General features: G+C 55.5%; 1 protein-coding gene across 1 annotated transcript; it reads left to right on the top strand.

Moving 5' to 3' along the window:
* The first annotated feature begins 97 nt into the window (after positions 1 to 97).
* Positions 98 to 13,091, top strand: NBL1 (NBL1, DAN family BMP antagonist). The gene is made up of 4 exons (XM_069034925.1): positions 98 to 245; positions 10,122 to 10,316; positions 10,509 to 10,620; positions 11,809 to 13,091. Exons 1-4 carry the CDS (start codon positions 223 to 225, stop codon positions 12,061 to 12,063), a joined length of 585 nt encoding a protein of 194 aa, XP_068891026.1. The 5' UTR covers positions 98 to 222; the 3' UTR covers positions 12,064 to 13,091.
* Positions 13,092 to 15,086: the final 1,995 nt, after the last annotated feature.

Consider the following 15,086-nt stretch of genomic DNA (forward strand, 5'->3'; position numbering starts at 1 on the left):
GCTCCCTCCTCCCGCCGGCCGTCCCTCCCTCCTTTCCCCTCCTCTCCCTTCCCAGCCCGATTGTGCAATCGCGAGCGGCGGGGCCGGCGGCACCGCCCGGAGCCCGGCACCGGGGGGAGGGAGGCGGCAGCTCCCGCCCGCCCCGCGCCTCCCTCCGAGGCCGCCCCGCCGCGCCGGGGATGCGGCAGCCGCCGGGCACCGCCGGGCCCCGGACCCCATGGGATGCGCCCGCCGTCGCCTGGCTGGTGAGTAGCCCTTGGCTTTGTGTGCCCCCCACCCCCGCCCCGAACCTGCTGCTTTTTCCCCGCACCAGATTTTCCGCCTCTTTTCCTCTCGCTTCTCGTTCTCCCCCCCGCCGGTGATGGATGGCCGGGAGGATGAGGATGTTGCCACGGGCAGAAATCGGTTGCAGATGAGGCGGACTTGGGGGGATCTGCTCTGCAATCGTTAAACTATTTCCACCGCCGCTTTAGCTCGAATAGAATGAAAGCCTGGGAGCCGGGGAGCCGCGCTGTGTCGGTCGCACATCTGTGGTACAGAGTCCTTCCCTCCTTCCCATCCCTGTCGGGGTTTGAAACAAAAGTGCCGAGGGAAGAACGGGAACGCTCAGTATCGATTAACCACACCACCAGCGGACGTGGGGTAGTTCAACGATCGTAAAAGAAATTTTCCCGATGGCAAGGCAGTAAACTTTTGTTCCTTGAAAAGATCATCCCGGGGATTAATTTACATCCTTGTATCGTGGAAATACTTTAGGCACTTACTGGAAAGCTTATATCCAATATAGCCCTACCTGTTTTTTTGAACCCAACGTAGCATTTCAATTTGTCTCAGTATTTGCAGCAATTTTTATTTGTTCTGTACAATAATCTCTGCATTTTAAGATCAGTGGGGATTTCTCTTTTTTCTCTCGGAGGTGTTTTGGGAATAGAACATGCTTTAGCTTGCTTTCAGGCTGCATTAAAGTTGATCTGGGCAATCCCTTATTGCCTACTAACATTTCTCTTACGAGGGCACCAGCAAGTTCTGCTCTGCTCCACAACCTAACTTTTACATATAGGATTAACCCCACCAAATTAAAAATTCAGCCTGTGTGAAGTGTTTGTGGATTTAGGGCACCGTAGCTTTTCCATGCGGGTTTTTTTGGAAGAAATATGCACCCTCCTGAAACAAGTGGGAACGATCCTAGTGATATGGAGAGACCCAGATTTTCCCTTGTATTTTTAGCCGAAGCACTCAGTGTCCCCTTTGCAATGTCCAACCAGCCAAAAATCAGCTGCACACACTGGGCACTTCTGCCTTTTGAAGGCAGTCTCCCATCTCGTAAAAGGCTGCTCGCCTCAAATTTGCAAACCGCAGGATGGGAAATGGAATTTGCCTTCAGTATAAAAATCCCAAGTGTTTGCAAACAGCCCTGAGAAGAATCCGGGCTCTTGGCGTGACCTCTCTGCGCTGAATTCCAGCGTGGGGAGTTTGCGGTCTCACAAAAAGGGCAAACGAGCAAAGTCTTCCCGAGTGCCCGGTCGCCTTTCCGGAGCGAGGAAAACAGTGGAGCTGGAGGGAATTTTGGGTGCTCTGGAGGTGGAGGATCGGGCCCCGAGCCAAAACGCTTTTCAAGGAGCCTTGAAGATCTGCCCGAGTTGGAGTAGCTTTGCTCGCGGCGTGCGCTGGCATTGCCGAGGGCGGATCGAGCTGGTGCAGCCATGGGAAACCTGCCCGAGGAGCAGAGGAAACTCCCGGGCAGCTCCTCCTGCCCAAACTCCGCGCCGTTCCCATTAAAGCTTTAGCAGTACCTCTGCCAGATCCCATATCCGACCACGGGGCAGGCAGAGCAGGGTTCTTGCACCGTCCTCGGGCCTTGCTCCTGCTCTTTTTGTTTTGAAGTCTGCTGGAAAAAAACACCCTCCTCTGTAGGAGCCCGGGCTCGGAGATCCCCTGTGACAAAGCAAGGAGCAGAGTGATGGGGTTCAGCACGGCTGAGGGCAAAGAAACTTCACACCCGCTCAAATCAGACTCTTAAAAACCTGAACAGCTGATAAAATTGTCCTTCTGGGGGAGTTCCGGAGTGGGAGTGAGGGGTGGTCTGCCCTCTGCTAGCCCTGGCGGGGCTGTGCTTGCTGCTGCCCAGGCCTTTGTTTCTTGTGCAGTGCTGTTTGGGGAGGGAGGGACGTGGGGCGGTGGGGGCCAGGGCTTTCCTGGACATAAATTAGCACCGAGGGTGGGAACGGAACAACCCAGCACCCATCCCAGCAGTTGTGGAGCTGGGCTGGGCTGCTGCCCCCATTGCAGCCGAGCTTGCAGCCCTGTGGAGCTGAGCTTTGGAAATGGCGTCAGGATGGAGCCCTTGCTCGGGTCACTCTCAGATGTGCTTTAAGCCTCCTTCTTCTCTGACACAGAGCTCAGGCAACCTGTCCAGAGCAGGGAAAGGAGCACTGTTCGGGTCACAGTGTGATTTCTTTGTGGTTACTGGGCCCAATCCTGCAGTTTTAGGAGAAACTGTCTAAATGTCAAGTGTGAGGTCAGGCCTGGTAGTGGCTGAAAATACCAGCTGGGCCATGGGCTGTTACCTTACCCCCAACTCCCCTGGCCCTGCACTTGCGTGTGTTTTTCTGCTTTGGTCAGTGCCATGGGTAGATAACACAGACATTAGGTTTATGCCATCAAAACTGAGGGGGCTGGTGTGATGTAAAGCAGAGACTAAAACAGGGCAAAGCCACATCAGGTGTCATGGGTTAGCATACATCAGGTCACTGAACTTCTGCTGCTGTGACCAAGATATGGCCTAAATGGGTATAAAGGGAGAGGGAGACAGCAGGGCGGATCCTGAAAGATCCACGGCTCCATCCACAAGCTCTTTTCTCCTTCCCTCTTTCCCCTTCTTGCTCCAGCAGCTGGGAACCTGATCCTGCAGGCGCAACCCCGCTGCGTTGGGTTTTTATGCAAGTTTGGTAATGAATGACCGAGCCAGGCGAAAGCCAGCGTGGTTGGCATCCGAGACAGCTCCCCTCGCTGCCTGCAGGAATTAAAAAAATCATCATCCTGGTGGCCACTCTGCACTGGAACTGGTTTTATCTGGTTCCAGTTAGGCTTGTTTTGAGTAAGACGAGCGGTGCCAGATTCTGATCTCATTTGCACCAGTGGAGTCATTTGGAGGAGCCGGTCCCAGTTTACCTCACTCTAAGTGGAAGCAGAACGGGGCCTGCTGGGAGAAGCGCTCCCCGGGGCAGCGGCCGCTGCCCGCCTGCAAACCCAACCCGGGAGCAGCCAGCGGCTCCGGGACCCTTCCCGCAGGCTCCGGGACCCTTCCCGCAGGCTCCGGGGCTTTCGCTGCCCACTCGTGAAAGCTGTGCTCCAACAGGGAGGGGAGAGGTTGTGGCTTCAGCCGCACAGGGAGTTGGAGTGACTGAGCTCCAGGTGCTCTGGGGAGGTGCTGCAGGTGAGGGATGATGGTCAGGCTCCCGGCAGTGGTGCTGTGCTGCAGGAGGAGATATTCCCTTTCCACGCTGGGTGGGAATCTGCTGCTCGCAGGGGTCAGGGACAGCGTTGGAGAGAGCAGCAAAATCCCTGTTATCCGTGAGATTTTCCAAGGGGCTGCTGGACACCCACCGCCCTCCTGCACGTCCAGATGCCCTCAGGCCCAGGCTGGCTCTCCCGGCTCTGCGGCTGTGGGGCGGCTGTGTGGGAAACACCAGCTCCAGGAGAAGCAGGAGGCAGCCGGGCCCCGCTCAGGCCCAGGCATGTGAGCGAGGCCTGAGGCTGAAACGCTGCTCCCAGCTGCGCTGGGAAGCGCCTGGTTCTCAGATCAGCTCCGACCCAGCGCTGGGAATGCTCCAGCCACGGCTTCAGATGGGTCCTGCCCTGTGCAGGGGCTCGGGCAGAGCCAGGACCCCCTCCCTCTGCCCAGCGTGCCGAGGCTTCCCAGTCCCGCTGCTCCCCAGAACCGCTGCTGCTGGAGGCTGGTCCCAGGTTTGTTTCCCAGGTCCCCACACAGCTGATCCTTGCTCCCATCCCACTCGTCTCACTGCTCTTGGGGACTGCAGAACCCCTTGTGCTTGAAGAAGAGGCAGAGTGGAGGTGTGGGGTCAGGATATGTTCCTGAGCTTCAGGTTGATGCATTTTCCTGGCCGTGATTGTTCTTAATCCTGAAGAAATCGAGCAATTGAAATAAATTACCAGAAACTGTTTAAATGACTCTTGCCTCTTCCACAGGCCATTAGTGTGTCCCTTTTACAGCAGAGATCCTCCAGGACCCCATCCTCAGCCTATCTAAGTCCAGAGGTAGCTTTCCAATGACTTTTGGAGGTAAAGCAGCTCAGACTTTTTTTTCCAGCTGCAAAAAATGAGTTTCCCAAGTGCTCAGTGCATGGTCGAGAAGCCAGATTAAAACTCCCAATGTACCAGCACCTTCTGACATTCTGGCTGATGTGGGCAGGGCAGAAGGCTTTAAACAAGCTGCACTGCTTTTCTTTATTTCTGCTTTATTTCTGTGGCTTGCCCAACCATGCTTGAGTGGAAATTAATATGTTACAGAAAGGGAAGCTCTAACATCTGTTTCTGAAAGGAGCAGACACAGCCAGGTCCACAGTGAGAAACGACACAGCTTTTGCTCCACTATCACAAAGTTCTTGGGATGGATTCTTGTGGTTGTTAAATATCAAATGTCTTCCTGTGGTAGTTCCCTGTTTATTTTTTTGTAATTTCTCCCCAGATTTTACAGCTCAGCGAAGCAAGACTGGAGCTCTGAGCTTGGGAGAGATTTCTGTGCTCAGTTAAGGACACTCTTGTGTCCTGCTGTCCTGAAGAATTACCTCCAGACATTCCCAGTGCAGAGTTCCCTTCCCTGTCCCCTGCCCACATTGTACCTGAATCAGATCCTTTTGGGCTGTTACAGTCACTACAGTAAGGGTCCCCAAAAATGTAAATTTTTAGCTAAATGCAAATTTCAGAAAGGGGGAAGTATTGAATAAGAACAGGTATTGAATAACATCTGTTGTTTTGATAGATGTTTTTCAATACACAATGATTTTCCAGTTTTGTGCAGTTGAGATTTAAGCTTTTCCTGCTAATAATGCTGGCTTATAAATTGTTTTGTTCCATGTAAGCAAATATTATTTGATTTGAGTTTCTCAAGAGCCAATCCCCGGTGGTGTTCAGAAGTTACCGACCTAATCCTGAGCCTGAGGAGAGCCGTGCCCTGGATCTTTCTGGGATATTTCTTTCCAGTTGAAGCATCAAGCAGACACTTCACTCTGGCTTTGCATCCTTTTAGGTGCCTAAATAATAATTTTCCTTTCAGCATTTCCTGCAGTGAGATCTCTCCTGGCCACCTGCACACGCAGGAGTGATCCCACCCGAGTCCTTGGAGAGCTTCCCCCGCTGCCCTGCAGCGCCGTGTCCTGGTGTGACTCCCCCACACGCTGTCCCAGCCCGGCTCCCACCTGTCCTGTGCCTTCCCCCAGCACCTTCCCATCAGGAATGTGGGGCGAGGGCTGCTGGCAGCCAGCCCTCCCTCCTGCCCCGGGCAGCTTTCCCTCCAAGGGAGTCTGGCTCTCCAAACACCTCCCTGTGCTTTGCACCCTCCCTGCACCCATCAGCTCACTTGGTGCTCCCCCATCCCTGCTCTTGCGCCAGGGAAACTGAGGCACAGAGCATCTTTGGGGCCTGCTCTGCTCCGTGTGGCAGCTCCTCTCAGCAAACAGCAGAAACAACCATTGGCACACGAACTGCTGCGACTCTGTCTGACACCAGCCTGGGGCCGCTCTCGGCAGTGAGGGCAGAGCCCGGCTGGGTGAGGAGCTGGCTCTGTCAGGAAGGACAGCCCTGTGTCCAGGGAGGCCGGAGAGGGACGTGGGGACCCCAGCTCTGACCCGGACCAGGAGCTGAAACCTTCACCGTGTCCATCTCTGCTGAGATCTCGTGTGTCACAAAGGACCTGGGTCCCTGAGTGAGGCACTGAGGTGCCCCGTTTTCCTGAGCTGCAGCATGAGGGGGACCCTGTTTCTGTGCCGTGTTCACAGGCTGGAAGCCTTGGCCAGGTGATGTTTGTAAAGCTTTGGGGGTTCTTGTTTCTCAGAGCCTGGGGTGCCTCGTGTGTGGCCATGAGCACAATCTACCTGTGTTTGTGCTTCTCTGGATTTGGCAGAATTGCAAGATCCCGGATAAGAAAAATACCTATAAACACATTTAACAACTCATGAAACGCTCCCCATGTCCACCTGCAAGCTTGTCTTGTGTTATGGCGTAAACTTCCCACTGGAAAAAGAGGGTAAAACTGATTAGATCTGTTTTATTTTCCTCCAGAAGTGTTTGGTTTCCAAATGTCTGGGAACAGCTGTGGGCTGGATGGTGGGAACGTGGCCTCCGAGGTAATTCCAGTGATTGTTCTCCAGCCGATGTAACGATGTGGATTTTCCCAGCTGCTTCCAGGCGTTATCCTGCTGGAGGGACTCCTGAGAGCGCTGAGATTGCTGGGATGGGAGGAAGGAGCTCCTCTAGGTGACACAAAACTTCTGAGGTTGTTCCAGAAGATCTCCAAAGCGGGAAGCTGAGCTGTCGGCAGAACTCCAGGGTCTCGCAGGGGTGCTGGGGTGGTACCCTGAGACCCACTGATGCCTTTTCCTGGTCTTAAAATCAAGAGTCAGACACGGTTAGAAGGGAAAAAGGGATTTTACCTTGGTATTTATTTTAAGGATCCTTAGGTGCACACGCCCAGGTCGAATGCACCGAAATGCACCCCGCAATGCCCACCCCCAAAAGATCTGGTATAACATTATAGGTGTTACTAATTAGCACATCTATCAAAGATTCCCCAATGAGAGGCTCGAGTGAGCCCCCCTCCCCAAGGAACCTTCCCCTGGATGGTTCTGTCTGAGTTTACAGAATGTGTTCTGGAGGGGACCTTGGGGTCTGGGGCACGCTGATCCCTAACTACGAAGCTTCTAAAATGCTGAGCCTCCCAGCTGAACAAACAAGTCCGAGAATGTAGGCGAAAAGCACTAAGAATACAGAAGTTGTAGAAAGGTATAAAAGGCAAAAAAATCTTCATGGCATCACCCCCAGCCCCTCAGCTCCTCGGGCACGGGCTGCCAAAGGGCTCCGGAGCCGCTCACCACGAGGCTGCAGCTGTGCCTGCGCTGAGAAGTTGTTTGTGTCGGGAGCTGGGATGTGCCAGGTCCGGGGCTGAGTCATTTATTTCCCAAATGCTGCCCGAGGGATGCCGAGGAAGCTGCCATGCGGCTCCCTGCAGAGGGAGCGGGGGGAGACCCTCACGGGCCGGTGGCTCTGCCGGAACTGAGCTGAACTTTCTGCTTGAAGAGCTTTGACTAGCGGGGGAAAAAATGTGCCTCGGTGCGGGGAAGAGAAAGAAGCCCCTGTGTGCCGGGAAGTGGCTGCTCCGCCGGGTCAGCCGGGGAACACACTTGTTCCTTTCGGGCTGCAACGTGTAATTTAGCTTGTCACGGAGGAATGTGCTCAATGCCTTTATTTAATCGGGAGTTTGCAAACCTGCTCGAGTGCCTTGTCTTCCTTTTTCCCTTCCCTTCCTTTCCCAGCCGGGGGGGAGAAGGAACACGGTGCTTTTGTCTCCGTCCCTGTGGCTGCTGTCAGATGAATGGTGCTGGTGGCAGCTCTGTTCGCATGACTGGTTTGAGCTATGGACACGCTGCTCCCAGCCCCGGCTCCCTCCCAAACTCAGCTGCATCAGATGTTTTCCTAGGCACTGGCAGAAACCTTGTTACTTATTAGAAAAGTAGCCCTGCGGGTTCCAGGACATTCCTGGGAGAAGGAAAACACCCTGTGCTGTGGATGCGGTGTGTTCAGGGCTGCAGGTCAGTGGGGGATAGCAGTGCTGGGTGCCCTGAGGGATGGGGGAGACTTGGAATTGCTCCAGCTCCAAAGAGGTGCCTGGTTCCCCTGCTGGGGGTACCCAATTCCCCACTCTTCCACCACCCCCCTGCACATGGAACCAGCGGTTGTGGGGCCCTGGTTACGAACACATCTCTGCTCAGGAAAGGAGAAGGCTGCAGCACGTGTTTAAGTGCTTTCCTGAATCCAGGCCAGGGCCTGTGCTTTACAGAGCACAGCCTCACTCATCTTCCTCGCAGGAGCCCAGATGCTGGGAGAGGATCCCTCGTGCCTCTGGCAGTGGGTCTGCTCTGAGCAGCGCTGTGGAAACACCTCCATGGAACACCTCCCTCCAGGAACACAGATCCCAGGCAGCAGCACTGGCAGCACAGACAGGAATGTTTGTCTCTGCATCTGGGTAGAGATGCACAGAAACCTGGAAAAAAAACCCACCTTTCTTAGGAAGGAAGGAAATTGCTCTCTAATCGGACATGTGGAAGTGAACTTGTGCGCTGCCTCCAGAGGAATTTGGGCTGTTCCCCGGGGGGTTGTGATTGCTCTTTGGGTCACATCCAAGCCCTGATCTTGGACTTGCCTTTGGGAGCAGGATTCCTCAGCACAGAGCTGCTGGCATTTGAGGAATGAGTGATGCTTGTTTCAGAAAACAAACCAAGCGTGTGTGCATGTGCAACTTAGCCATGCTCTTCCTTCAGAAACTGCAGAATTCTCCCACTGAAATGGAAAAAGAAATTCAGGCAGAAGAGTCTTCTTCGGGACAGATGTGTTTAACCCCACAACTCTCATCAGTGGCAGTGCAAGCTCAGAGTTTTAACCCTCTGCTTATCTCCAGCCAACACCTGCAAAGCCTTTGTGCAGGTATTCCCACCAGGGACGCATGGGATTCACATCCCACAGGCGCTGGGAGGATTACAAAACCAGGGCTTTGCAGGTGTTGCTGCATTGTATGACTGTGGTTCTTGTATCACCAGGAAATGAGGAAATGTAGCAGAGACCCCACATGATTCCTCCAGAGATCCCATGAATGAGGATGCTCTTTTCTGGGTGCCCTGGGATGGAAGACTGGGAAGAATCTTTCTCATCTGTCTTTTGATTCAGATCCAGGAGGCTGGGCTCAGGGAGGGATAACAGGGCAAAATCCCATAATGACCTTAAAATCCCTGAGTGCTTAGGAGGGCGTCTCAATCGTTTAGATAAGTCTGGTGGTCCTGCAGCCCAGGGTGTGTGGATGAGGACTCTGGAGGAACAGGGCATTTTTCCTCTCCTTCCCAGCAAGTGTTAGAGGGCTGGGCCCAGGAGCCACGGGAATCAACAGGAGTCTTTCCAGTGTGGGTTTTGGATTGTCGTCTGGATAAATAAATAGAAGGAAATAACAAATAACATGGTTCTAACAAATATTTTAGGAAGTACAAATGCCTTTCACCGTGACTCCATCCAAACCCCACACAGGAAAATATTTCCCTGTTCCTGTGATGCTTTTCCATCTGCCTTTCCCCAGCGATTGGGAGTGTTAATTCAGGCGCCTTGGTGGGAGAGCAGAGCCAGGAAACCTCGTGGGGATTTCTCTGGGGCTGGGGCGCGACCTCCAAGCCGCCCACCTTTGCGAGCGAGGTTTGTCCTTGTAACGGGGGCCCCCCTTGTCTGCAGCCCCACGTCCCGTTCTCGGAGTAACCTTTTGCAGGATTCGAGCGGCTCTGTACAAATAAATGTTGTATTGTTCCTTCCTGCGGGTTCCCAGCCCCTGGGCTGAGGTTTCCCCTGCGTGCTGCTGCCTTGCAGCGACATCTGCTGCTGCTCCTCCTCCCCTCGGCCCCGGCCAGGCTGGCAGCAAGGCCGGCTTTGGCTTTCAAGTGGGAGAAAAGGAAGTGGGAAAGCTTGTTCCTTCCTCAAATAATAACATTTCTGTGGTGTGGGACTTCTCCAGCCTGGCTCGGCCCGTGGCGGTGACACTTTCGGTTTGCAAACTTCTCCCAGCCCAGCTTTGGGTGGGAAATGAGGAAAAGCCTGCTCTTGTTCCAGGCACAGAGCTTGGGAGAGGTGATGCAGGTATGACTGTCCCAGAGCTTGTTCTGAAGAGGGAAGAGGCAAAGTAGCACATCCCACTTCCCGGGCAGTGTTCTGGGAGCTGTCCTGGCCTCTGCAGTGGAGGGGGATGTGGGGATGGACCTGGGCTTGTAACAACCAAGGACTTCCACGGGGTTGGAGAAATGGGCTGCTCTGCCAGCTTTCTTTGCTGCTAACGCTTTGCTCTCCGTGTCCAGGTGTAGGATTTTGGCAGAGCTGGCCATGATGTTATGGTTCGTGGTGGGGGCCCTGTTCCCAGCGCTGCTCCTGGCTGCTCCACCACCCATAAACAAGCTCGCCCTCTTCCCGGACAAGAGTGCCTGGTGCGAGGCCAAGAACATCACCCAGATCGTGGGGCACAGCGGCTGCGAGTCCAAATCCATCCAGAACAGGTAAAGATCCATCTCAGCCCAGGGCTGGAGGCACCTGGTGGCACGGGAGTGGCTCTGGGGACTGTCACTCGCACAAGAAGCCAGGCACGGTGTCCTGCCTCTGTCTGTCTCAGGGGAAGGTCACATCTCCTCTGCCTTTGCTGGGAAGAGCAGCACCTCCCCTGAGCCCCCACCCTCCTGTTCTCTTTGCAGGGCTTGTCTGGGACAGTGTTTCAGCTACAGCGTCCCCAACACCTTCCCCCAGTCCACAGAGTCCCTGGTTCACTGCGACTCCTGCATGCCAGCCCAGTCCATGTGGGAAATCGTGAGTATCCCGCTCTGCTGCATGGGGCCTCAGCTCTGCTCTGACACCACTTCAGGGCCAGTTCTTCTTCCCTGGGGTTTTCCCACTCGTAGTTTGCTTCCAGGGCATCTCTCAGGTGACTGTACCCTGTCTGGAGATGCCTGGATGGAAGGAGCTGCTGGAAGCTCTGCTGAATGATCCGTTATCCCTCTATTTGCAGAACTATCTCATCCCATTCCCTGCATTATTTATCCCTGTGCTTATCCACATGCCCACTCTCTCCACTGCTTCGTGTCTCCCGCTCCCCCTTGGCACATTTTGCCGTGTTTGATGTCCAGAAGTGCCTCCCACAGCCAGTCATCCTTAGGCCTCACGGTTCTGTGTCACCTCTGAGCCTCGCAGAGCCATAATCCCATGCCCAAGAGAAGCCCAGAGTGCAGGGAACCGGCTCAGCTCTGCCTTGCTTCCGGCTCACATTTGATGAGAGGGTTTAGTCCAAACTCCCCGAGCTGCTTGGCATCGTGTCTTGTGGGTGGCCTTTGCTGTCACACCAATATTCCAGTGCCAGCAGTGCCTGGGAGCTGCATCCTGCTGGAGTGGGTGCTGAAAGGAGGTGGGAGTGAGGTGGGAATGAGGTGGGGGTCGCTCTCTTCTGCCGTGTCTCAAGTGAAAGAAGGAGAGGAAATGGCCTCAGGTTGCACCAAGGGAGGTTCAGATTAGATATAAGAAAAAAAATCACTGAAAGGGTGGCCAGGCTTTGGAAAAAGTTCCCCAAGGAGGTGGTGGAGTCTCTGGCCCTGGAGATGTCCAAGGAATGACTGGACATGGCACTCAGGGCTCTGGGCTGGGTGACAAGGTGGGAGTGGGCCACAGGTTGGATTTGATGGCTTTGGAGGTCTTTTCCAATCGTAATGATTCAGTGATTCCACAGTTTAGAGGTGACTGTGGTGGCACTGGGTTGATGGTTGGACTCCATGATCTTGAAGGTCTCTTCCTGCCTTGATGATCCTGTGATTTTCCCTGAGTGTCTGGAACGAGACATTCCCAGGGAACTCCCACCTTGCAGACTGCCCGGGGGTTGGTTTCTGTGGAAGGAAACCCATCACATCTGCCTTAAAACTCCCCAGATCTGCAGGGCCCGGGGCAGGTCAGGCCTCCCACCGCATGAGCCTGAGCACTGACCCGCCGTGTCCTTGTCCCACTGCCCAGGTGACGCTGGACTGCCCAGGCAACGAGGAGATCCCCAGGGTGGACAAGCTGGTGGAGAAGATCCTGCACTGCAGCTGCCAGGCGTGCGGGAAGGAGCCGAGCCACGAGGGAGCCCTGTTCAACGTGTACCTGAACGCCGAGGAGAACATGCCCCACGAGGGGCCCGGGCCCCACCACTACCCCCACCACCAGCAGGAGCTGGAGGAGCCGCCGGCCTCCAGCCACCACCACCACGAGGAGGAGGGCGAGGAGTGACCCGGCCCGTGCGGACTGTCCTGGCAGGGCTGTGCGAGCACCGGGGCCTGGCTTTGGGGAGGGAGGGGGGTGCTGGAGTGTTTCCTGTCTCATTGCTGCCCTCGCTTCGCCCCCCGGCACCCCGGGACGTTCCGAGGCGCAGGCAGGGCTGAGGCTGGAGCTGCAGGGTGAGACACGAGGGCTCGGTGTTTCCTGATGCAAAACTACTTGCACATAATAATAATAATATATTGAGAGGAGTGGCACGAGGGGCTCTGGCTGGGAGCAGGGGCTGGGCCGGGATCCCGGGGCTCTCCTCAGGCTCCCAGCCCTGGGGGGAGCCCTCTGAGTCCTGCTTTTCCTCATTCCCAGCATGGAGGAAGAAGGGAAGCAGCCTCTCCACAGCCCCTCGAGGTACCCACATCTCTCCTGGGCTGGTGGTATCAGCAGCATCCCTTCTGCCTCCTCTCTCCCTGCCTGCCCACACGGGCTCAGCGTGGACATGCTCCTGGCACCCGCTGGATCTTAGTCCAGCTCTTTGTATTAGGTGGCTCTTGGGGAGGGTTTTGCCCCAGGATGTGCCCCTGGGGCTGTGTGTGAGGTGACAGAACCGTGGTGGTGACAGCCCTTACCTTGCTGTCCCCAGGGCCACCACGTTGCTCCCTGGGGACGAGCAACTTGGATCAGGAGCGCTGTGGCTTCATGTTTTGGGGCTGCAGGGGAAGGCCAAGAGCTGGGGGGGTCCGGGGGAGCTTCCAGGCCCTGTCCCCCCTCTCCCTGCTGCACTTTCATGGTGGTGGAGGGAGAAGGGGCCCGAGGGCTGGAGCATCCCTGTGCAGGGAGTGCTCAGGCAGTGCTGGGGGTCGGGGTGGGCACGGCCTCTGTTGCCCCTCTCTCTCTGTTGTATAAAGCTGATTCCTTGGCGTTGTCCGGACAAGAGCTTCCAGAGCTTGTAATCGATGCCCCCCCCTCCTTTTGTCAAGTTTTGGGTTTGTTGTTTTTTTTTTTTTTTTTTTCTTAAATAAATTAGTTCTGACTTCCACTGCTCAGCGCTCTGATGCCTGTCTGGTTTTTGGCAGTGCTGACACCAGGACATCAGCCAGGACAGGCAGCGGTGCCAGATGGTCCTGGGCAGGGAAGAGCCGTGGTTCCCGCAGCTTTCTGCTGCCTTCCATCTGGGAAAAGGAGGAGAGAGAGCTGCTGGAAGGAAAACCGAGCCCAAATACTGAGCGTGTGGGCTGCATGTGGCCCGGGGAGCCCGCCCGGGGAGCCTGCGCAGCAGCTGTGGCCGGGCGCGGTGGGTTCCACTTGTGTGGGACTCGTGTGGGATCTGTGGGATCACGCGACCTTCTCCAGCGCTGTTGCCACTAGGTGACAGTCTTGGTCCGGCGTGTTCCCTGGCATCCAGCTGCTCACGGACCCCGGGAACGCTTCTGAAGGCCAGCTCGGACAGGACTGGACATCCCTTCGGGAGTGAGGAGGGGCTGAGCACCTCGGCTGAAGCCAGCGGGCTCTTCCCGAGGGTGTTTGGATCAGGCATGCCCTGGGCAGGGCAGTGTGTGCCCTTGCAAAGCTCTGGTCCCACTGATGCCCAGGCGGGTGTGGATGCGCCCTCAGAAATGATCAGTGATGCTCCTTGGTCTGAGCTGACCCTGGGGAAGGTCCAGCAGCTCCCGGAGGGGCTGGAGGCTGTGCTGGGCCAGCAGACAGCTCTTATTGCCCCCTTCCTTGAGGCTCTGGGGGCTCTGCACACGTTGGGAAAGCAGGTCTCTGCTTTGGGAAGTAGGACAGGGTTTGCATTAAGGCAGGAATTGCCACAGCAGAGGGGATGGGCTGATCAGGGAGGGCCTGGGAGGACTAGAGGTGCTCTGTGTGTCACCATGAAGTTTTTAGGCTGTGAAGTGTCTTCCCAAGGAACAGAGCTTTGCTTGACAGCCAGGAAAAGGTGGAGAAACCCATGGTGGTCACTGAGTACTCTCACAGGGCCCTTTTACTGGTGTACAGTGGAAACAGGCTGGATTTAGCAGGGGGCTGTTCCTGTGAATTCCAGGAGCTGCAGTTCAAGGTGTTTGGAGCAGGACATCTCCACCTCCGTTCTGCACAAGCTGAGCTCCAGCAGAGCAGGCGGCGGAGGGCTGGTGTGCAGATGAAACCAGAAATCGAGGTAGTTAGCCAGACCCTGTCCAAATTCAAACCCAAGGAGCCATCCCAGTTAAAGCCTGGAAGGACATGCTGAGAGTGCAGTGCACTGCTGGACGTTGCTGTGTTGAACCCTGGACTGCCTGGATGTCCTCACCGAGGTCTCTCAGCTCCCAGTTTGACTCTCTCTGTCTCAAACTTTTTTTTTTTTTTTTGCCGTGTTGACACTTGGGTGGCTGTTGATAACCTGGTTTTGCTTTCCCTGCCAGTGGTACTGGAGAGCAGTGCTGGTGGAGTCCATGATCCCTGCAGATGTGGCCAGAAATGCAGCACAGAGAGGCAGCACAGGCAGGCCAGGAGAGCTGCCAGCACGGAGAAGCTTTTGCAGGGACAATGGTAGGATAATGGGATTTGGACCTCATTTTAAGGCAGGTTTTTTTAAACACATTTTGCTTTGATCAGTTCAGATCCACTTCCCCAGCAAACACATCCAAACCCAGTGTACAAAACCTCCCACGTGTGGAGGACGTGCTGGGGATGCTGGGAAGAGGCTGCCCAGAGGAGCCATGGCTGCCCCATCCCTGGAAGTGTCCAAGGCCAGATTGGATGGGGCTTGGAGCAACTTGGGATAGTGGAAGGTGTGGAACGTGGATGAGCTTTAAGGTCCCTCCCAACCCAACCCATTCCAGGATTCCACGATTCTGATCCAGTCTCCTTCTCAGAAGCAAAAGCTCTGGAGCCCAACTGGGATGTTCCTAATGCTGGGAGGCAGCAGGGCTGAGAGCAAAGCCTGGCTTTGCACTGTGGCACCACTTCCTCACTGAGCGTTACTGTGGATCCAGCTGGGATAAATCTGTGCTGCTGCCTTCACTTATCCTGGCTGGGGAGGCTGCTCAGGGTGGGCT

This window comes from Aphelocoma coerulescens, chromosome 21 (genome assembly GCF_041296385.1).
Source record: "Aphelocoma coerulescens isolate FSJ_1873_10779 chromosome 21, UR_Acoe_1.0, whole genome shotgun sequence".
In the NCBI taxonomy this organism is placed as follows: domain Eukaryota; kingdom Metazoa; phylum Chordata; class Aves; order Passeriformes; family Corvidae; genus Aphelocoma; species Aphelocoma coerulescens.

What these genes read in the sequence shown, in the direction of transcription:
- NBL1 (XM_069034925.1), top strand. Translation starts at nt 223, where the DNA reads ATGCGCCCGCCGTCGCCTGGCTG. An exon ending in CGCCCGCCGTCGCCTGGCTG is followed by an intron (nt 246 to 10,121) that starts GTGAGTAGCCCT and finishes CTCCGTGTCCAG; the next exon opens with GTGTAGGATTTTGGCAGAGC. An exon ending in CCCAGTCCATGTGGGAAATC is followed by an intron (nt 10,621 to 11,808) that starts GTGAGTATCCCG and finishes CCCACTGCCCAG; the next exon opens with GTGACGCTGGACTGCCCAGG.